The following is a 24,009-nucleotide window of genomic DNA, read 5'->3' on the forward strand; positions in this document are numbered from 1 at the left end:
CGAGGCGAATTGACCGAGAAGGACTGGGAAAACGGCGTACAGGGACTATACAACAGTTACAATTTTTCGAAAAGATGAATTTTAGGCGCAAAGTGATACTCTCACACAAGATGCTGTTATCATTGTGGCTGTCTCATGACTGAGGCTTAGCACGGTAAAGCCAGAAACTTGCAAGCCTAACTTCGTAAAATGTTTTACGGTTTGGTGGGGAGGGGGAATATGAGGGAGTAGCTTATATCTGGAAGCCCGGAAGCTTATCGATGGAGAATAAATATTAAGCTGTTAGCTGACAAGAGGGGCTCACGATCATCGGGGAAGGAATTGCTAAAATTGGACTTTCGTTTTCGTTTGCATCTTAATAAGCAGGATAATTAATTGGGAGCTTAAGCAATAGGGATCAATTTAGGGTTCTGGAAAACTGCCCACCTACCCCTCCCCTAAGCCATCATTTTGCCCTAAGTGACAATTAGGTGTTAATGTTAGCTTAGGGGAGGGGTAGGTGGGCAGTTTGCCAGAAACCTAAATTGAGCAACGACGACGGCATCTTCACAGGCACCTCGTGACTACGAAGTAAGAGTGTCTAAGTTCACGTTTTGTGTAGCGCGTGAACACAAGACAAAGAGTTTCTTTTTATTTCCTGAACTTTGATACGGTCTTTTAGAATTCAACGCCAGAACAATTTACTAACATTTGACGAACTGAAGGAGATGGAACAAGGGCGAAAAATTTTGATGTAGCGCGAATTCACTTTTTAAGCGACGTTCTCGTAGCCGTCGCTGTTGTTGTTGCCTAAGCTCCCTAACTGCGACAAAGGAGGGTATATTACAGAAAGCTGAAAACATGCGAGTGAAGTCACTTAGAGCAAAAAAGAATGAAGCTTATATATATCGGTAATTTATAATCATTTAATGATTTATTCCCGTACAGACTGTTGGAATTGGGTTTCGATGAATTTGTTCGCGTGGGCAGCATTCGTAAAATCGCCAAACCAGTGTTACCTTACAGTGTGCACAGTACAGGAAGCGATAGTCAAGAACTGAAGGAACTTCAATCTTTACTCAAAACTGAACTGACACCATCCGAAAGAACGTAAGTACTCGCTAGTAGAAGATTTGAACTCAGTTAGAAAAGTAGACCCAATCGTCGTTGTCAATGGTCCTAGTCAGATGTATTGAAAGGTTGATACTCTTCACCTTTTATAATTGTCTCTCCCCACCCTACCCCCTGCAACAATAGGCTGATTTAGCAACAGAAAGAGAACGTCAGTTGACGACAGCGCGCGCTAGTCAAACAACTGGCTTGACCAATGGGTGAGCTGCAAATTGGGCACCGGAAGTCGAGTTTAATACTTTCCGCGCACTTTCCCGTCGACAAATGACGTTCCCGTTCTAGTGCCAAATCAGCCTAATTTTGTGCTTAACTGTACTATTCAATGCGCATGTGATCTGTGATGTTCCAACATTGAAAAAGGGTTGGGGGGGGGAGGGGCGGCGGGGGGGCGGGAGTGAGAATACTTGAACGAATAACAACCTTTCCGTCCACTTTTGTAAAGATTGTACTCTTGAATTTTTGTCAACTTTTTTTTTTTTCTAGTTACGTTCGAAAGAGCATTGAACGACATAAGTTAGGAGAAAATAAAAAGGTGAGAACAACAAAAAAAACGCAATTCAATTGTATACCCCTCTTCGATAACAATGGTAGTCAATGGTCGCAATAACCTGACCTTCTTTGAACCCACAAGTATTGGAAGCGTTTTGGTGAAAGAGGGTTGGTCGTCCACAACTTCCCGACTGGCTCGCCTGGCTCTCGGCTGGCTCTAGTGTTCCGTCACTCGTGTGATGACATTAGTACACCACGTTTACCAAATAACACTTTTTACTTTGATGACGGTGATAAATTCCTGATGTGAGTTGCTCCCTTTTGTTTTCTGAACAACCCATTCTTGACTTGAAAACTTGATTACGATTGGAAGTGTCTAGTTGTGCAAAATCTTTTTGTTTCTCTTTCTTTTTTAGAAATTATCTCAGGTTCGAGTGGTGGGTGTCACGTGTGCTGCCTGTGTGTTTCCTTGCCTGGATAAGTTGAAGTTTCAAGTATGTTGAGTGGCTAACTATATTAGAGTCCTTTTGATTCTGAGACGAGAACGACTAATAGTAAATAGTGCTCACGCGTGAATCGGCTTCATTTTGGCGGGAAAACGTTATAGCCATCGTTATTCTACGACGAGTTTTAGCTAGAATGCGGTAGTGGGGGAAACAAGATATCAATTAATGGAATTTTTTTCATTTTACGATTTGGAGAAAGTTTAACCTCCTTCAATAAAAATAACTGTGCTTACTTTGCTGGTGAAAAAAGTACAATGTAGCTTTCCGGGTCGATATATTTTGGAGAATAAGGGAAAAATCTTTTAGTCAAATCTCGTTCTCGCCCTCGAATCTAAATGTCTCTGTTATCTCAGTTATGACTGAATACGAAGCCCTTAGAGGAACGTTTGTTCAAAAGCCTCTTTTCAAAGGTAGAACGTTCCTGAGACTTCGTGATGAAGGGTAAAACCTGGTCAGCCAACCACATTCTTATCTCATCGTTATATCAAAGTTTTGTTTAGAAACTGTTTACAGCTGATGTAAGATGTTGTGACATTTTAAGAAGGGTTTAAACTCGATCGTCTTGTTCTGAAAAGATAGAATTTGTTTGATCCGCTCTCTTAACTTCTTTTAACCCTGCGCTTGCGCAGTGTATCTGCGTTTTTTAATGATGCGCTTGGAGCACCGTGGGTACGAAAAACTGATATGTATCCCTTCCGCAAAATTTTGGTTGTCACCTGGCCGTCCCTGGGTGCCTTCGTCCAAACATTTCTCACACAGGGCAACCAATCTGCTATGGCAGGTACACTTACCCAGACATGCTAAGTTATTTAGAGAATATTGTTAGGATTTGACTTGTCATTATCTTATCATATTAATCATATTTATCTAACTGACAGATTCTACTCCTGGATGAATGCAGTCAAATGACAGAGCCAGCCTCTCTTCTACCCATGGCCAGGTGATGATCTGAAACAAATCTTTGTTCTTTATTCATATATTAGATGGACAAAGTAAATGTAATCTGTACTTTTGAAGTGGAACCTTACTAAATGTATTTAGTCTGCGTTTAATTTTTTGTGGTTAATCCTCGTTTTCAATGACAGTTTTTCTTTCCATTTAGATTTGAATGTCAGAAACTTGTCCTGGTTGGTGACCCAAAAGTAAGTAGATTGAATAACTTGTTCTACGGTGACCATAAAGGCCGCCATCGTTCACTCTATCCAACATTTCCGCTCGAGGTCCTTCCGGGGGCCTCTTTCCTATTCGATTCTCCCCTCAGTCACTTACAGGACAAGATCACCACGCCGCAGGCTATGACCAAGCCAGACTCACTATCTTCTTTTGATAAAACAGATGCCTTCTACTCACCGAAACGCCTCAATACTTCTTTGTTATAGACTTTGTCAGACTAAGAAATGTTTAAGACCTTCCTCCGCATACAGCTTCATTATAAGGTGGTCAAACTCTCCTGTCCAAATCTAAGTTGCATGCAGATCTCCTCTTGCAGAAGTATTTCGCAGTATTTTGACTATTCTTATTTATCTATCAATTCATTTGTCCTGCCCTCTTTTGAAACCTCAGTTCCCTCAGGCAATCTCTAGTTTTTCTCTTTTTTTGTTGATTCAGTCGCGTTCTAAACGGTAATTTTTCCTGTAAGAGAAGTTGATATAGAGAGACGTTTTGAGCGCAAATATCTAAATAGAGTAAATACAATAATTATCCTGACCTTGTTATTATTTAGCAATTGAGTCCTACGATTCAAGGGTCGGAGCCTGAACACGTAGCTGGCCTTGAGCAAACTTTGTTTGATCGACTTATGAAGATGGTAAGTTTACCTGGATGGCGTAGAAAATATAATACAGGCTTAACACAGCTATAAAAATCCAGTGTCGGTAACGTAATAATATCAATCAAAAAACAGAGCCAGTGCTTATCAATAACGCAACAGTCAAACACAATACAGATCACGCGCTTATCACGAACTTAACAATCAACCAGAAAATTGAGCACGCTCTTATCAAACACCAGTTGAGGAATTGCAAACATTTTAACCATCTTACTAATGAACAGTTACGACTTACCAGTATTTCGAGTAAAAATACCGCCAGCTGTCCCCTTTAAAACACAAAATAGACCGCGCGCTTATTACTAACGTAACAATTAAAGGAAAGAAAAGCATGCGCTTAACACTAAATAAACCATCAAACACAAAATGGAGCTTGCGCCTATCACTAACACAACAATAAAGCACAAGGCAGACTGTGCGCTTATCACTAACATAACAATCAAACACAAACACAGCGTGCTATATCACTAACGTGGCAATGAATTACAAATATAGTATGCGCTTATCACTAACGTAACATACAAATACAAAACAGAGCGTTCGCTTATTACTAACGTAGCAATAAAGTGTGAATAAAGTGTGCCCTTCTCACTAACCTAACAATCAAACACAAACACAGCTTGCTTCATTGCTAACGTAGCAATGAAGTAAAAATATAATGTACGCTTATCACTAACATAGGAATCAAATGCAAAACAGAGGGTGCCTTTATCACTAACGTCACAATAAAGTACGAATATAATGCGCGCTTCTTACTAGCGTAACAATAAAGCACAAAACACACCGTGCCCTTATCACTAACGTAACAAAGAAGTACAAATTCAGTGTGCGCTTCTCAATAACGTTACAATCAAACACAAAACAGAGCGTGCACTTGTCACTAAGGTAACAATATAGTACATGAAATACAAAACAGAGCGTGCGCTTATCACTAACGTCACAATGTAGTACAAATATACTGTGCGCTTCTCACTCATGTAACAATAAAACAAAACATTGGAGCAATGAAATAAAGTACAAATAAAGTGTTCGCTTCTTACTAACGTAAAAATAATAAAGCACAAAAACAAAGCGTTCGCTTATCACTAACGTACCAATAAATTACAACTATATTGTGCGCTTATTAGTAACCTAACAATCAAATACAAAACACAGCGTGCGCGTATCACTAAGGTAGCATTAAAATACAAATATAGTGTGCGCGTATCAATAACGCAACGATCAAACAAAAACACAGTGTGCTTTATCACTAACGTAACAATGAAGTACAGATATAGTGTACAGTTTTCACTAACGCTACAATCAAACACCAACACAGCTTGCTTGATTGCTAACGTAGTAATAAATTACAAATAAAATGTTACCTTATCAGTAAAATAACAATCAAATACGAAACAGACCGTGTGCTTATCACTTACGTAGCAATGAAGTACCAAAATAGTTTGCGCTTATCACTAAAGTAACACTAAAATAGAAAATAGAGCGTGCGCTTATCACTGTTGTAACAATGTAGTACAAATATAGTGTGCGCTTATCAATAACGTAAAAAACAAATACAAAACAGAGTGTGCGCTTATCACTGAGGTAGCAATGAAGTGCAAATATAGTGTGCACTTCCCAAACACAAAACAAAGTATGCGCTTATCACTAATGTTGCAATCAAGTGCAAAACACAGCGCGCGCCTATCACCAATGTAGAAATAAAGCTCAAATATAGTGTGCGCTTCTCACTAACGTAACTATAGAACACAAAACAGAGCGTGCGCTTATCACTAACGAAGCAGTAAAATACAAATATAGTGCGCGTTTGTCACTAACGCAACAATAAAATTGAAAACAGAGCAAGCTCTTATCACTAACTTGTCAACGTACTACAAATATAGTGTGAGCTTATCACTACCGCTAAAATCAATTACAAAACAAAACGTGCGCTTATCACTGACGTAATGGTAAAGTACAAATATAGTGCTCGCTTCCTACTAACGTAACAGTAAAGCACAAAACAGAGCGTGGGCATATCACTAACGTAACAATGTAATGTAAAAAGAGTGTGCGTTCATCACTAACGTAACAAACAAATACAAAACAGAGCTTGCGCTGATCACTAACGTAACAAGGAAGGACAAATATAGTGTTCGCTTGTCATTAACGTTACACTCAAACACAAAACAGAGCGTCCGCTTATCACTAAAGTAGTAATGAAGTACAAACATATTGTGGGCTTATCATTAACGTAAGAATCAAATACAAAACAGAGCGTACGCTTAACACTAACCAAGCAACGTAGTACAAATTTAGTGTGCGCTTATCTCTAAGTAACAATTAAATATAAGACAGAGCGCACGCTTATCTCGAACGTAGCAATGTAGTACAAATACAATGTGCCCTTCTTACTAAGGCAACATTAAAACACAAAACAGATAGTCCACTTATCACTAACGTAGCAATAAAGTACAAATATAGTGTGCGCTTATTACTAACCGTAGCAATCACCTGACCAAAACATAGCGTGCGCTTATCACTAACGTGCAAATAAAGTATAAACATAGTGTGCGCTTGTCAGTAACGTTACAATCACATACAAAACAGAGCGTGCGCTTATTACTAACGTTACAATCATATTCAAAACAGTGCACTTCATTACTACGTTAGTGATAAGCAAACGCTCTGTTTTGTATTTGATTGTTACGTTAATGATAAGGACACACTATATTTGCACTTCATTACTACGTTAGTAATAAGCAAACGCTCTTATTAGTATGTGTAATCAAATGGTGACGAGTGAGAGAAGTGTCCGCTGGTTTCACCAACATAACAGCCGACACTTCTCCACACGAGTGCGCGAGCACTTACTTTCAGACAGGTCTTCGAACGTTTTTAAACATCTGCAGAGTTCAGAGTTTTGTAGAGCATCCTGCACACCGGATTGCTTCGAGTTCCTGGACTCTGCAGCCACTAAGTACCAAGTGAAGCTTAAGGAATCCATGTTTATAAAATGGGAGAAGCCCGATCTCAACCAGCAGGTGAAACACATTAACCTGACTCTCTCCCTGTAAAGAACTAAGCGTCACTCATTTAATTTTGTTTTAGTACGCAATATTGACAACGCAATGTAACGAACTTTGTAAGATCGCGCACGATTTAAATTCAACGGCGATTTCAAAATATGTAACACTGAAGATGACGGATGTACCGTCGAAACATGTCTGGAAAATTAAAATAATTAATGTTATGTTTATACGACTATCTATATTGTTGCTGCTATCTAGACCTTTTGGATCAAAACAGATTGTCCACTTATCACTAACGTAGCAGTAAAGTACAAATACAGTGTGCGCTTATTTGTAACGTAACAATCAAATACAAAAGGGAAAGTGCGCTCATCACTAACGTCACTATAAAGTACAAATATAGTGTGCGCTTATCACTAACGTGCAAATAAAGTACAAACATAGTGTGCGCTTATCAGTAACGTTACAATCAAATACAAAAAAGAGCGTGCCCTTATCACTAACGTGCAAATAAAGTACAAACATAGTGTGCGCTTATCAGTAACGTTGCGATCAAATACAAAACAGAGCGTGCGCTTATCACTAACGTGCAAATAAAGTACAAACATAGTGTGCGCTTATCAGTAACGTTACAATCAAATACAAAACAGAGCGTGCGCTTATCACTAACGTGCAAATAAAGTACAAACATAGTGTGCGCTTATCAGTAACGTTACAAACAAATACAAAACGGAGCGTGCGCTTATCACTAAGGTACCAATGTAGTACAGATATAGTGCGCGCTTACCACTAACGTAACAATCAAACAAGAAACAGAGCGCGCGCTTATTACTAATGTCGCAATGAAGTACAACTATGGTTTGCGCTTATCACTGACCTAACACTCAAACATAGTGTGCCCTTTTCACTAACGTAACAATCGAGTACAAAAAGAGAGCTTGCTCTTATTACTAATGTCGCAATGAAGTACAAGTATAGTTTGCGCCAAGCACAAAATATAGTGTGCGCTTATCACTAACGTAACGATCAAGCACAAAACGGAGCGTGTGCTTATTACTAATCTTGCAATGAAGTACAAGTATAGTTTGTGCTTATCACTGACCTAACACTCAAACATAGTGTAACCTTTTCACTAACGTAACAATCGAGTGCAAAAGAGAGCTTGCTCTTATTACTAATGTCGCAATGAAGTACAAGTATAGTTTGCGCCAAGCACAAAATATAGTGTGCGCTTATCACTAACGTAATAATCAACACGAAACAGAGCGTGTGCTTATTACTTACCTCGCAATGAAGTACAAGTATAGTAAATACGCTTATTACTGACCTAACACTCAAACGCAAAATAAAGTAAGCGCTTATCAGTGACGTAACAATCAAGTACAAAACAGAGCGCGCCCTTATCACTAACGTACAAATAAAGTGCAAATATAGTGTGCGCTTATCACTAACATAACAATCACACACGGAACAGAGCGTGCGCTTATTACTAATCTCGTAATGAAGTACAAATATAGTATGTGCTTATTACTAACGTAGCAATCAAATACAAAACAGAGCGTGCGATTACCACTAACGAAGCAATAAAATACAAATATAGTGCGCGTTTATCACTAACAATCAATTTCAAGTCAGAGCGTAGCAATGTAGTAAAAATATAGTGTGTTCTTCTTACTAACGTTACAATAAAACAGAAAACAGATTGTCCACTTATCACTAACGTAGCAATAAAGTACAAATATAGTGTGCGCTTATTACTAACCGTAGCAATCACCTGACCAAAACATAGCGTGCGCTTATCACTAACGTGCAAATAAAGTATAAACATAGTGTGCGCTTGTCAGTAACGTTACAATCACATACAAAACAGAGCGTGCGCTTATTACTAACGTTACAATCATATTCAAAACAGTGCACTTCATTACTACGTTAGTGATAAGCAAACGCTCTGTTTTGTATTTGATTGTTACGTTAATGATAAGGACACACTATATTTGCACTTCATTACTACGTTAGTAATAAGCAAACGCTCTTATTAGTATGTGTAATCAAATGGTGACGAGTGAGAGAAGTGTCCGCTGGTTTCACCAACATAACAGCCGACACTTCTCCACACGAGTGCGCGAGCACTTACTTTCAGACAGGTCTTCGAACGTTTTTAAACATCTGCAGAGTTCAGAGTTTTGTAGAGCATCCTGCACACCGGATTGCTTCGAGTTCCTGGACTCTGCAGCCACTAAGTACCAAGTGAAGCTTAAGGAATCCATGTTTATAAAATGGGAGAAGCCCGATCTCAACCAGCAGGTGAAACACATTAACCTGACTCTCTCCCTGTAAAGAACTAAGCGTCACTCATTTAATTTTGTTTTAGTACGCAATATTGACAACGCAATGTAACGAACTTTGTAAGATCGCGCACGATTTAAATTCAACGGCGATTTCAAAATATGTAACACTGAAGATGACGGATGTACCGTCGAAACATGTCTGGAAAATTAAAATAATTAATGTTATGTTTATACGACTATCTATATTGTTGCTGCTATCTAGACCTTTTGGATCAAAACAGATTGTCCACTTATCACTAACGTAGCAGTAAAGTACAAATACAGTGTGCGCTTATTTGTAACGTAACAATCAAATACAAAAGGGAAAGTGCGCTCATCACTAACGTCACTATAAAGTACAAATATAGTGTGCGCTTATCACTAACGTGCAAATAAAGTACAAACATAGTGTGCGCTTATCAGTAACGTTACAATCAAATACAAAAAAGAGCGTGCCCTTATCACTAACGTGCAAATAAAGTACAAACATAGTGTGCGCTTATCAGTAACGTTGCGATCAAATACAAAACAGAGCGTGCGCTTATCACTAACGTGCAAATAAAGTACAAACATAGTGTGCGCTTATCAGTAACGTTACAATCAAATACAAAACAGAGCGTGCGCTTATCACTAACGTGCAAATAAAGTACAAACATAGTGTGCGCTTATCAGTAACGTTACAAACAAATACAAAACGGAGCGTGCGCTTATCACTAAGGTACCAATGTAGTACAGATATAGTGCGCGCTTACCACTAACGTAACAATCAAACAAGAAACAGAGCGCGCGCTTATTACTAATGTCGCAATGAAGTACAACTATGGTTTGCGCTTATCACTGACCTAACACTCAAACATAGTGTGCCCTTTTCACTAACGTAACAATCGAGTACAAAAAGAGAGCTTGCTCTTATTACTAATGTCGCAATGAAGTACAAGTATAGTTTGCGCCAAGCACAAAATATAGTGTGCGCTTATCACTAACGTAACGATCAAGCACAAAACGGAGCGTGTGCTTATTACTAATCTTGCAATGAAGTACAAGTATAGTTTGTGCTTATCACTGACCTAACACTCAAACATAGTGTAACCTTTTCACTAACGTAACAATCGAGTGCAAAAGAGAGCTTGCTCTTATTACTAATGTCGCAATGAAGTACAAGTATAGTTTGCGCCAAGCACAAAATATAGTGTGCGCTTATCACTAACGTAATAATCAACACGAAACAGAGCGTGTGCTTATTACTTACCTCGCAATGAAGTACAAGTATAGTAAATACGCTTATTACTGACCTAACACTCAAACGCAAAATAAAGTAAGCGCTTATCAGTGACGTAACAATCAAGTACAAAACAGAGCGCGCCCTTATCACTAACGTACAAATAAAGTGCAAATATAGTGTGCGCTTATCACTAACATAACAATCACACACGGAACAGAGCGTGCGCTTATTACTAATCTCGTAATGAAGTACAAATATAGTATGTGCTTATTACTAACGTAGCAATCAAATACAAAACAGAGCGTGCGATTACCACTAACGAAGCAATAAAATACAAATATAGTGCGCGTTTATCACTAACAATCAATTTCAAGTCAGAGCGTAGCAATGTAGTAAAAATATAGTGTGTTCTTCTTACTAACGTTACAATAAAACAGAAAACAGATTGTCCACTTATCTCTAACGTGGCAATCAAGTACAAATATAGTGTGCTCTTATTACTAACCGGAACAATCACCTGACCAAAACATAGCGTGCGCGTATCACTGACGTTCAAATAAAGTACAAATATAGCGTGCGCTTGTCACTCACGTAACAATCAACTAGAAAACAGAGGGTGCGTTTCTAGCTAACGTAACAATAAAACACAAAACAGTGCTAGTGCTTATTACTAACGTAACAATGAAACACATATATAGTGTGCTCTTATTGCTAACGTAACAATCGAATACAAAATAAGGCATCTGCTTATTACTTACGTTATAATGAAGTACAAAGATAGTGTGCGCTCATCAGTAACGTATCAATCAAATACAAAACAGCGCGTGCTCTTATCTCTAACGTAACAATGAAGTACGAACATAGTGTGAATTTGTTATTAACGTAACAATCAAATACAAAACAGAGGGTACGTTTAACAGTAACGTAACAGTGTAGTACGATTGTAGTCTGCGCTTATCGCTAACGTTACAATCAAACACAGAACAGAGCGTGCGCTTATCACTAGTCTAACGTAGTGATGAAGTATAATATAGTGTTCGCTTATCACTAACGTAAGAATCAAATACAAAAGAAATCGTCCGTTTAACACTAACCAAACAACGTAGTACAAATTAAGTGTGCGCTTATCACTAACGTAACAAGACGCGTGCTTATCTCGAATGTAGCAATATAGTTAATAACGAATATAGTGTGCGCTTATTACTAACCGTAACAATCACCTGACCAAAACATAGCGTGCGCTTATCACTCACGTACAAATAAAGTACAAACATAGTGTGCGCTTATCAGTAACGTTACAATCATATACAAAACAAAGCGTGCGCTTATTACTAACGTAACAATGTGGTACAAATACAGAGTGCTCTTATCACTAACGTTACAATCAAACATGAAACAGAACGTTTGCTTATTACTAACGTGACAATGTGGTACAAATATAGTGTGCTCTTATCACTAACGTTACAATCAAACACAAAACAGAGCGTTTGCTTTTTACTAACGTGACAATGTGGTACAAATATAGTGTGCTCTTATCACTAACGTTACAATCAAACACAAAACAGAGCGTTTGCTTATTACTAACGTGACAATGTGGTACAAATATAGTGTGCTCTTATCACTAACGTTACAATCAAACACAAAACAGAGCGTTTGCTTATTACTAACGTGACAATGTGGTACATATGTAGAGTGCTCTTATCACTAACGTTACAATCACACAAAACAGAGCGTTTGCTTATTACTAACGTGACAATGTGGTACAAATATAGTGTGCTCTTATCACTAACGCTACAATCAAACACAAAACAGAGCGTTTGCTTATTACTTACGTAACAATGTGGTACAAATATAGTGTGCTCTTATCACTAACGTTACAATCAAACACAAAACAGAGCGTTTGCTTACTACTAACGTGACAATGTGGTACAAATATAGTGTGCGCTTATCTCTAACGTTACAATCAAACACAAAACAGAGCGTTTGCTTATTACTAATGTGACAATGTGGTACATATATAGAGTGCTCTTATCACTAACGTTACAATCAAACACAAAAGAGAGCGTTTACTTATTACTAACGTGACAATGTGGTAAAAATATAGTGTGCTCTGATCACTAACGTTACAACCAAACACAAAAGAGAGCGTTTGCTTATTACTAACGTAGTAATGAAGTACAAATATAGTGTGCGCTTATCATTAACGTAACAATCAAATACAAAAAAGGGCGTACGTTTAACACTAACATAACAACGTAGTACAAGGATAGCGTGCGCTTATCTCTAACGTTACAATCAAACACAAAAGAGAGCGTTTGCTTATTACTAACGTGACAATGTGGTACAAATATAGTGTGTCCTTATCATTAACGTAACAATCAAATACAAAACAGAGCGTTTGCTTATTACTAACGTAGTAATGAAGTGCAAATATAGTGTGCGCTTATCATTAACGTAACAATCAAATACAAAACAGAGCGTTTGCTTATTACTAACGTAGTAATGAAGTGCAAATATAGTGTGTCCTTATCATTAACGTAACAATCAAATACAAAACAGAGCGTTTGCTTATCACTAACGTAGTAATGAAGTGCAAATATAGTGTGCGCTTATCATTAACGTAACAATCAAATACAAAACAGAGCGTACGTTTAACACTAACCTAACAACGTAGTACAAGTATAGTGTGCGCTTATCACTAACGTTACAATCAAATACAAAACAGAGCGTTTGCTTATTACTAACGTAGTAATGAAGTGCAGTGCTCGACTTTCAGAAAAAAATCTTGGGGCCAACTGGCCCCCAAGTTTTCATTTTTGGTCGCCAGAACAAGTATTCTAGTCGCCAAAAATTATATTTAAGAACTAATGGGATAAAATAAACTTAACATCTTTAACTTAGCCTTAACAGAAAATGAATGGTTTAGACTTCCTTTGAACTTTCTTTCGAATGGTTTTCGCTGACGCTCGATTACCAGCCGGTGTTCTGTAAAATGAATCCGCACTCAAGCGTAAATCTCCTCAAACAGGTGTTCAAGCTTAAGGTTCAGGAAATGGAATACACATGTATTTGCATGTTCAGAACTGAACATCGGTGAAACTTCATCTATTGCGCAGTTGCCTAACACGTGATCGAAAGTCTCCAGAAAGACCAGAAAGAGGAAACGTTGCTAATGTTTACGGGCAAAGAAGTTGATTTCGCGAGAAGTCTGTTAGACAAACAGCATGACTTCAACTTTACTTAATTAGAAGTCAATAAAATACGGCAGAGCTTTTATTTGCGTCGTCACGCTCAACAGAAATTTGCGTAAAGTTGTTTACAAGAATTGCGAAGCTCGAGAAGTAAGCGCCGTTCGTTCTCGATTAGCTTCGATTAGCTTGACCTTTTATCAGACTAATCTGTTATCGAGTCCGCAATCGAGATACATGTTCGACTTAAAGAAATTGTTTTAAATATCGATGCGCTTAAAGTCATTCCCGGAGAAACACGGGACGATCTGTTGAGAATTGCGATCGATTTGTCCGAAAGTCGATTAAAGTCTTCCGTCGAATTCATTCATTTCACAATCCTCTTTCAAGTAAACGTAGATTAGAGTTGGAAGAAATCGTTAAAGCCTTTAGACAAATCGTTAAAACGTTTAGACAAACCATTAGAGCGTTTGGGCAAAACGTTAGAGCGTTAGAAAAACCGTTAGCTATCCGTTAGTTGTGTAAAGGATAACAAATTATCATTAGTGTACGTTTACCCAAAGAAGAAAGTCACCTAACTTGGGGGCCAGGTTGGCGACCAGGCGTGAAAATTTAGTCGCCACTGAGTAAAAGCTGGTCGCATTGGCGACCCCACGGGTCGCAACGTCGAGCCCTGAAGTGCAAATATAGTGTGTCCTTATCATTAACGTAACATTCAAATACAAATCAGAGCGTCCACTTCTCACTAACGTAACAATCAATTAGAAAACAGAGCGTGCGCTTATCACTTACGTAACAGTGAAGTACAAATATAGTGTGCACTTCTTATTAACGTAACAGTCAAACACAAAACAGAGCATGCGCTCATTAGTAATGTAGCAATAAAGTATAGATATAGTTTCCTTTTTACCGTAACGTAACAATAAAACTCAAGTAAGAACGTGCGTTTGTCACTAACGTAGCAATGTGGTACATATATAGTGCGCGCTTCTCACTAACGTTACAATCAATCACAAAACAGACCTTACACTTGTCACGAACGTAGCAAAGAAATACAAATATTTTTTGCGCTTATCACTAACGTAACGATCAAATACAAAACAGAGCTTTCGCTTATCACTACTGAACGATGAAGTACAAAACAGCGCGTTTTCTTATCGCTAACGACAAATAAAGTGTGCGCTTTTCACCAACGTAACAATCAAGTACACAACAGAGCTTTCGCATATCAGTAACGTAACAATAAAGTACAAATATAGTGTGCGCTTATCATTAACGTAACAATCGAATACAAAACAAAGCATGCGCTTATCTCTAACGTAGTAATGATGTACAAATATAGTGTGCGCATATCACTAACGGAACAAAATACAGAACAGTGCGTGCGCTTATCACTGACGTAACAATGTAGTACAAATATAGTGTGTGCTTATCACTTAATTTATAATCAAACACAAAACAGAACGTGCGCTTATCACTAACGTAGTAATGAAGTGCAAATATAGTGTGCGCTTATCATTAACGTAACAATCAAATACAAAACAGCGCGTACGTTTAACACTAACCTAACAACGTAGTACAAGTATAGTGTGCGGTTATCACTAATATAACAATCGAAAACAAAACAGAGCGTTCGCTCATCACTGACTTAGGAATAAAGAAAAAATATAGTCTGCCCTTATCACTGATGTAACAATCAAACACAAAATAGAGCGTGCGCTTATTACTAATCTTGCAATGAAGTACAAGTATAGTTTGTGCTTATTACTTACCTAACACTCAAGCACAAAATATAGTGAGCGGTTATCGCTAACGTAACAATCAAACACAAAACAGAGTTTGCTCTTATTACTATTAAATCTCGCAACGAAGTACAAGTATAGTTTGCGCTTATTACTGACCCAACACTAAAACACAAAATATAGTGTACGCTTAGGACTAACGCTACAATCAAACACAAAACAGAGGTGGTGCTTATTACTACCGTAGCAATGAGGTACAAATATAGTGTTCGCTTATTACTGAGGTAACACTCAAACACAAAATATAGTGTGCGCGTTTCACTAACGTAACAATCAAACACAAACAGAGCCTTTGCTCATCACTCAATTCACTATAAAGTACAAATAGATTGTGCGCTTCTCACTAACGTAGCAATGAACCAACAAAATTGTGCTCCTATCATTAACGTAGCATTAAATTAAAAAAATATAGTATGTGCTTATTACTGACGTTACAATCAAACGCAAAACAGAACGTTCCCTTATAACTTGAGAATGAAGCTTAAAACAGAGTGCGTGTTTATCACCAACGTAACAAAGAAGTACAAATATAGTGTGGGCTTAACAATAACATAACAAACGGACACAAAGCAGAGCGCACCCTTATCACTAACGTAAGAATAAAACGGAAAACGTAGTTTAGTTGGCGCTTATCACTACTTTAAGAGTGAAACATAACAGATCGCTCGCTAATCACTTATGTAACAATGAAACAAAACAGAACTCACGTTACAACTAATCTTAACTTAGTGTGTGCGTTATCAGTAACTTAACAGTCAAACACAATGCAGCATGCGCGCTCATCGCTTACGCTATAATACAACAGAGCAGCGAGATTAACAGTGACGTAACAATCAAACATAGGAACGAGACGCGCGCTTGTCAATAACGTAGGGTCGTGAGTTCCTTTCTCACCTGGCGCGCTGATTTTTTTCTGAGCTTTCTGGGGGTTAGAAATCTTCTTCCTTTAAACACAAAACAAAGTGCGTGCGTCTCATCGACGCATCAAACAAACCTAACACAGTGCGCGCGCTCACCACTAACACAACTATTAACCCAACACAGAGTGCGCGCTCACCACTAACACAACTATTAACCTAACACAGTGCGCGCGCTCACCGCTAACACAACTATTAACCCAACACAGCGTGCGCGGTTATCAATAACGTAAGAATGAACATAAAACGGAATGTGTACCTACCACAAACTTAATTTTTGACAGAGCTTGAGGAAGCAACGAGTTCCTTAATTAAGTAGTGTATCGAATTGTTGTCTTACAAGTAGCGAAAACGCGTTTAGCCCTTCATTTTATTTATACAAACTATGACTTTTTATCATTTGCTATTTTCAGGGATATGAACCAACACTGTTAAAAACACAGGTATTTTGCTCTAAATAACCTTCTCAGCTGTCCTTCAGTTTCTTGTTGTCTGAGTTAGACTGTTACTCCATGATGTATCTGCTAAGCATTTTCACGCTGAGCGGAAAAACAAGAAAAGAAGTTAAACTTCTTACGCAAAGTTTGGCGTTTCTTTCACAGTCGCTATAATTCAGTGGTATACGATTGTCAATCTGAATTCAATTGGGGGGTCGTCAAATACGTGAATTAAATTTGATTTTACGCATCCTGAAGAATCGAATGTTTATCGAATGTTCCTACTTAAAACTACATCAAGGAGGCATTGAGTTACTTGGGATATTAGCAACTCCTCAATAAATTGCTACACTCCTTGTTAGCAATAATAACTATAGTTTGCTTATTTTTCAGTACCGTTGCCATCCCACAATAAGTGCCATATCCAACAGGTTGGTAGTCTCTCCGCTAAAATGTTTACTTATTTACTAATCACGCAGTTCTGTGTGAAGGCGTACAGGTTTTCTATTCTGATAGTTGTTATCTCTTTCTTTGATATTTTGTTAACTCCCCCTATAATTTCCTGACTAACAAACTTTTGGACAAGACGTTTTCCGAGCACTCAACCATCCGCACATTTATGAAGAAGAATATTTTCGCTCCGAACTTTCTTGAAAGACCTTCCGGAACATTAGGTGGCAACAATCCTCGAAAAATTTTTACGTCTATCGTAAAAGATGCCCGCGCAAAAGGTGATTGAAAGTCTTATGTGTTAACTTGATAACAAGCCTTATCAGCGTTACGTTTTAATACATTTTTTCTATTGGTAAATATGAAAACGAGATTTGATTTCTTTTAACAGGCTGTTTTATGACAACAAACTTCTCGATGGTGTATCTGCTGAGGATCGTTCTCCAATAGTGGTTAGTGAATTTGATCATTTCACAAATATTCTTAAAAGGGTTTATATCGTTGTGTTTACAACAAAGTTTTGTAGAGTAAAAGCAAAGTGGAAGAAACCTGCTATGCACAGCCCTGGAGGTTTTCCAAATCAAGCTTTCCAGTGGATAGATTCATCCATTTTTACGTCCTTTATTGCCTTACGATAGCTCGAACACGGCTGATTAATATGACCATTTTTTCTACCTTGACTGCCTTTACTATCGTTCTAAATATTTTGTTCTGTAGAACCTTGTTCCCACTCTTTGCTTCTTCAATGTGGCTAAAGGAAGGGAGAAATGCGGCAATGATGGCAGCTACTACAATGAGGAGGAGGTAAAAGAAAATTGCCCCCCCACCCCCCCCCCCCCCCCCCCTCCTAACCTGATACGCTTAATACGAGCAGCTGTTCTTGAGTATGAATGTATTCTTATATTATTATTTACCAGTAACGCCTACCCTTCGAAGCCGAAGATTGATGGCGTGGGGTCAGCTAAATGTTACGAAAAAAAGAAAAATGCAAAGTGCATTTCTAGTTTACAGGACTGTGATTGAATAAGGAAACGGACTGTATAAATTTAGTTAAATTAGTGTTGTCAAAGAGAGACTGAGGCAGACATTTCCACTGAGTGATTGTTCTAGGGTAGAATGAGAGAAAGAGGGAATGTCTAGTTTTCATATCATTTTTGCCTCTGATTTTTTTGTTACTATTGTGTTTGTAGGCGAAATTTGTTGTGTTTCTCATCGAAAGCTTGCTGAAGTCTGGGATGCAACCATCACAAATAGGTATGTACTGTGTCCAGCTCTGTGGGCGTGGTGTTAGTGTCAGTTTGAACGCCGTATCAAGAATTCAGGGTTCAAGCCCTGTCTGAGTGACTGTGTTGTGTTCTTGGCTAATACACCTTACTCTCTCATTGCCTTACTCTTGCACTCAGGTGTATAAATGGGTACCAGCGAATTTAATACTGGGGGAGTTTTTCGATGGACAGGGGTCCCGTCCAGGGGGGAAAGAAATATTCCTTTACGCTTCATGCTACAGAAGATCCAGCCTGATGAGGCACTTGGCTCTAATTCAAACTTACCTTGCCTACCTAGTGTTGAAGAAGCCTTGAAGATACATACAGTTTCAGAATTTAACTTCTAACTTCTCATCAACCCAAACACAAACTAGACACTGGGCAGATTTTAAATTCTGTTATTATGCCCTCTGATAAAAATTCAATAGAGCAGTACTAAAGCTTGTCGTTAATGCTTTCGTGTCACCTTTCGTTTTTTAATTGCACTACTTTGTGGTTTTCTTTAGGAGTGATTACGCTGTACAAGAGTCAGCTTCGCACAGTAGCCAGCCAATTAACAGCATCTGGGTAAGAACGTTTAAATGCAGAGTTGCGATTCATTAATAACATTGCGCTCATCATCTGACACATCATCTCACTTGAGAAAAATTGTAATGTTTAAAAGGAACTAAGAATATTCAATCATAATACTTAAATAAGGACAATGTTATAAGAATGGGATCAAAAATCGCATTATATTGATCAATATGCAGTTGAATGCGAACAATGGGGGAAACGGTCCCTTGAATACTAACTGTATCCGCTGTGCGGAGTGCTGTCTACAGTCTATCCCAACAAATCTAACAAATCTTAACTTTTATTTGCCGTACATTGTTTCTGCAGGACTACTTCTCATGCGGAGCTCAAAGCAATTCAGGTGAATACCGCAAACGTTTCTACATTTGTAATGAAAATTATATAATTAAGAAAGGGTTGTTGCTGACAAATGGGCCTTCTGGTCTTTGCTATTGGTCACCTTTATTGTCATTTATTGAGTACTCGACAAGTATTAAGCCCTAGTTGATCAGTGGGTGGGTTCACACTAGGACTTGGACTTCAAGGTAGTTACCCACCGGATAGGTGTTTTGACTACAAGTACTCGACAAGTATTAAGTCCTAGTCGATCAGTGGGTGGGTTCATACTAGGACTTAGACTTCAAGGTAGTTACCCACCAGATAGGTGTTTTGACTACAAGTACTCGACAAATATTAAGTTTTAGTCGATCAGTGGGTGTGTTCCTACTAGGACTTAGACTTCAAGGTAGTTACCCACCGGAAAGGTGTTTTGACTACAAGTACTCGACAAGTATTAAGTCCTAGTCGATCAGTGGGTGGGTTCATACTAGGACTTAGACTTCAAGGTAGTTACCCACCAGATAGGTGTTTTGACTACAAGTACTCGACAAGTATTAAGTCTTAGTCGATCAGTGGGTGGGTTCACACTAGGACTTAGACTTCAAGGTGGTTACCCACCAGATAGGTGTTTTGACTACAAGTACTCGACAAGTATTAAGTCCTAGTCGATCAGTGGGTGGATTCATACTAGGACTTAGACTTCAAGGTGGTTACCCACCAGATAGGTGTTTTGACTACAAGTACTCGACAAGTATTAAGTCTTAGTCGATCAGTGGGTGGGTTCACAGTAGGACTTAGACTTCAAGGTAGTTACCCACCAGATAGGTGTTTTGACTACAAGTACTCGACAAGTATTAAGTCCTAGTCGATCAGTGGGTGGGTTCATACTAGGACTTAGACTTCAAGGTGGTTACCCACCAGATAGGTGTTTTGACTACAAGTACTCGACAAGTATTAAGTCTTAGTCGATCAGTGGGTGGGTTCACAGTAGGACTTAGACTTCAAGGTAGTTACCCACCAGATAGGTGTTTTGACTACAAGTACTCGACAAGTATTAAGTCCTAGTCGATCAGTGGGTGGGTTCACACTAGGACTTAGACTTCAAGGTGGTTACCCACCGGATAGGTGTTTTGACTACAAGTACTCGACAAATATTAAGTCCTAGTCGATCAGTGGGTGGGTTCATACTAAGACTTAGACTTCAAGGTGGTTACCCACCAGATAGGTGTTTTGACTACAAGTACTCGACAAGTATTAAGTCTTAGTCGATCAGTGGGTGGGTTCACACTAGGACTTAGACTTCAAGGTGGTTACCCACCGGATAGGTGTTTTGACTACAAGTACTCGACAAGTATTAAGTCTTAGTCGATCAGTGGGTGGGTTCACAGTAGGACTTAGACTTCAAGGTAGTTACCCACCAGATAGGTGTTTTGACTACAAGTACTCGACAAGTATTAAGTCTTAGTCGATCAGTGGGTGGGTTCACAGTAGGACTTAGACTTCAAGGTAGTTACCCACCAGATAGATGTTTTGACTACAAGTACTCGACAAGTATTAAGTCCTAGTCGATCAGTGGGTGGGTTCACACTAGGACTTAGACTTCAAGGTAGTTACCCACCGGATAGGTGTTTTGACTACAAGTACTCGACAAATATTAAGTCCTAGTCGATCAGTGGGTGGGTTCATACTAAGACTTAGACTTCAAGGTGGTTACCCACCAGATAGGTGTTTTGACTACAAGTACTCGACAAGTATTAAGTCTTAGTCGATCAGTGGGTGGGTTCACACTAGGACTTAGACTTCAAGGTGGTTACCCACCGGATAGGTGTTTTGACTACAAGTACTCGACAAGTATTAAGTCTTAGTCGATCAGTGGGTGGGTTCACACTACGACTCGGACTTCAAGGTAGTTACCACCGGATAGGTGTTTTGACTAGTGATTTTTACCAGGGATTTTCTGTGATCGTTTTGACTGCCAAGCTCCTCACAGTGGCATTTCTTCACAACTGAAACTGGTAGTCAGCGACAAATAGTCCAAAAATAAACAAAACAACAACAATTTTCCATAGTTTGTACTCCTATCGACCATGCAAATGACGTCAAAATGTTCAAAACTCCAAGTGAAACCACGAGCGTCAAGGGAATGGTGTCACTGCAATAATTGATCGATAGGATATATCGTTTTTGGCGTCCATTTCCGTTGAGATTTCTCGGAAAACCTCGCGTACAAGAAGACAAAAACAAACTGTGCGATCATGACGTCATTTTTATAATCTACTATTATCGACCATATCTCTCGACCAATCAGTGCGCGAGAAATCACACTGTTATTGTAAAATTATTTTTTGCTCTCTTCTTTTGAACCAGATATCAACTGTTGATGCTTTTCAAGGCGGAGAGAAGGATGTTATTATATTGTCCTGTGTTCGTACAGATCACATTGGATTCATTGACTGTGACAAGTACGTTTGGTTGCTAAACCCAGTATTGTATATCTTGTGTTAGGTAGTCAACCCTACCTAAGGCCGAATTCGTTGTGGCTTACACTAAGTCTACTTGCTCAAAAAGTGTTTGCCGTATAGAAAGTCAAACACGAGGAGAGAAGAACGGAAGAGTGTTGATGACGTTCAGATTATGACTTGCGAGGGGAATGGGGCAAGCGTGGGGTCCCTGTTGAATTAGGATTAGAAATGTGTTCAATTTTGCTAAATGTAAGAAATTCTTTCCTTTTTTTATCTTAGACGCAGCAATGTTGCCCTAACAAGAGCGAAGAGGTTTGTACCAGCTTTTTCGGTGATCTTTACTTTGGTTTATCCTTGTCTTTTTTGACGGTCCTTCGCGTTTGTCTTTGTCTTGTTTTCCTTAAGGGATAGATACTGCTCGTAAGCTGGTTTTTGTTTCTTCCCAGGCATTTGCTTATTGTTGGCAACCTTAAAATGCTGTCTTGTAACGCTGTATGGGGCAAAGTCATCGAACACTGTGGAAGTAAGTTGCTTATTCCCCCCCTTTTTTTTCATGATATAATCAGGCAAAATCTTCTCAGTTCCCATTATAACCTTCGATTCATGCCAATAAAGTACGGAAAAAATAGATCACTATAGCAGGCTTGAAATAAGATCTTGTTCAAACCAGATCCCACCCCTCCCTCCTTTGTAAGTCAAATGGTCGGCCACTAACGTGTGTTCTGGGTCATGGCATATGACATCTTCCTACTTTCATAGACTCGTCTTTTGTTCAAAAAAAGCTTTTAGTCAGTTAGAGCAGCATAGGACTTTCAGCAATGGCGAAGATTGTTCAACCGGTTGAAATACCTTGGAAGCGATTACCAAGGAGACGCTTGGTAAGGGATCCATTCTCATTGTATGGACCTTAGTGAAATCAGCGACTGATATCACGAGGAAGTTAAATCTGAAAATAGAATAAAAGTCTGACGTGCGTGCGGTGCCACTGCAGGGTATTGGGGCTCCTGCCATTGTCGATTTTTGTACTGTTTGCGCCAGAGACTGGGTCAGTGTTGTGTTGCATTGCATTGTGGGACTGTTATTGGGGACGAATTCTACCCTAGTTTCTGCGCAATGTCATAAAAAAGAGAAAGCATCTCCAACAATGTACCACAGCGAAATACGACACAACACCGACCCAGGATAAAGAGGAACCTCAACATGCCGGTATGCAACGAAAAGATTTTAACGTCACTGTTTTAATTTCAATAGATTTTCCAAACGGACTTTGCAACTCAGACGAGTTTATAGAGAAGTGTCAAGAAAAGGAGTTGAATGCTTTGGACGAAGGTTGGTCAAAATTTGTATATTGCCTCGACAGTTTTAATTATCATTAGGTGCTTTTGGTTGTCCAACTCTATTATTACACCGTATTGGCCATTTTGCAGTTGCCCGTTGGTCTGGGTCGGGTAACATAAGTGTCGTGTGGAATAGGCCACTTTCGTCTTCCAAAACCCCTCACTTTTAAAATGAGGCCAACTGCAAAACCTTTCTTGTGAAAACGAGTTTTATTTGCATGAGAATTTATTTTATTTTATTTTATTTATTCCTCCAATTCCTAGCTGATACATAGTTATGCAAATATAACGTGAAAAAAAGTAATATAGTAACAGATAAAGATTTACAAAGGAAAAAACGCGTAAAACAGAAATTACAACACTTAAATTCAATTACATTGTATATTGGAAGGAGAGGAGAGAGGGGCACATCTAGATAAACTAATATTGTGCCCCTTAAAGTTATGTATTACAAAGAACTTGAGATTATTAATAATAAAAAATAAAAAATCCTTTCCATATAAAAGGGTGAACACTTAACCTCGTTTTGATAGAGAGACCTGGGAAAACTCGGAAATGGCCTATTGCATCACGTGACTGTTTTGGGGACTCTAACGCTTATTTTATTGGCCATCACAAAGAGTTGCTTAAGGACTGAGTCAAAAAGCGACCTCAAAACCGTCCCATAATGCAATTTGGCACAATTCCGTCCCAGTCTCACGCGGATCTCAAAACGGCCAATTTGTTCGACTTAGAGTCCTCCCTTAATAAGCGCATTGTGAAAG

The 24,009-nt window shown here is 38.7% G+C and overlaps 1 protein-coding gene across 1 annotated transcript in view; it reads left to right on the plus strand.

Annotated features, from left to right (window-relative positions):
• LOC140946698 (uncharacterized) overlaps positions 1–24,009 on the plus strand; it is a gene marked incomplete at its 5' end in the record, with an annotated part of 43,464 nt that overhangs the window by 18,227 nt on the left and 1,228 nt on the right. The window contains 17 exons of the mRNA XM_073395804.1: positions 928–1,089; positions 1,594–1,642; positions 2,016–2,093; positions 2,984–3,045; positions 3,208–3,247; positions 3,829–3,912; positions 16,814–16,843; positions 17,231–17,268; positions 17,679–17,739; positions 18,005–18,091; positions 18,478–18,541; positions 19,059–19,119; positions 19,435–19,468; positions 21,814–21,908; positions 22,188–22,220; positions 22,355–22,431; positions 23,160–23,237. Coding sequence (XP_073251905.1) covers positions 928–1,089; positions 1,594–1,642; positions 2,016–2,093; positions 2,984–3,045; positions 3,208–3,247; positions 3,829–3,912; positions 16,814–16,843; positions 17,231–17,268; positions 17,679–17,739; positions 18,005–18,091; positions 18,478–18,541; positions 19,059–19,119; positions 19,435–19,468; positions 21,814–21,908; positions 22,188–22,220; positions 22,355–22,431; positions 23,160–23,237 — 1,133 coding nt within the window. The remainder of the gene's footprint in view (positions 1–927; positions 1,090–1,593; positions 1,643–2,015; positions 2,094–2,983; positions 3,046–3,207; positions 3,248–3,828; positions 3,913–16,813; positions 16,844–17,230; positions 17,269–17,678; positions 17,740–18,004; positions 18,092–18,477; positions 18,542–19,058; positions 19,120–19,434; positions 19,469–21,813; positions 21,909–22,187; positions 22,221–22,354; positions 22,432–23,159; positions 23,238–24,009) is intronic.

The sequence above is a fragment of the Porites lutea genome, chromosome 8 (assembly GCF_958299795.1).
Source record: "Porites lutea chromosome 8, jaPorLute2.1, whole genome shotgun sequence".
Lineage (NCBI taxonomy): Eukaryota > Metazoa > Cnidaria > Anthozoa > Scleractinia > Poritidae > Porites > Porites lutea.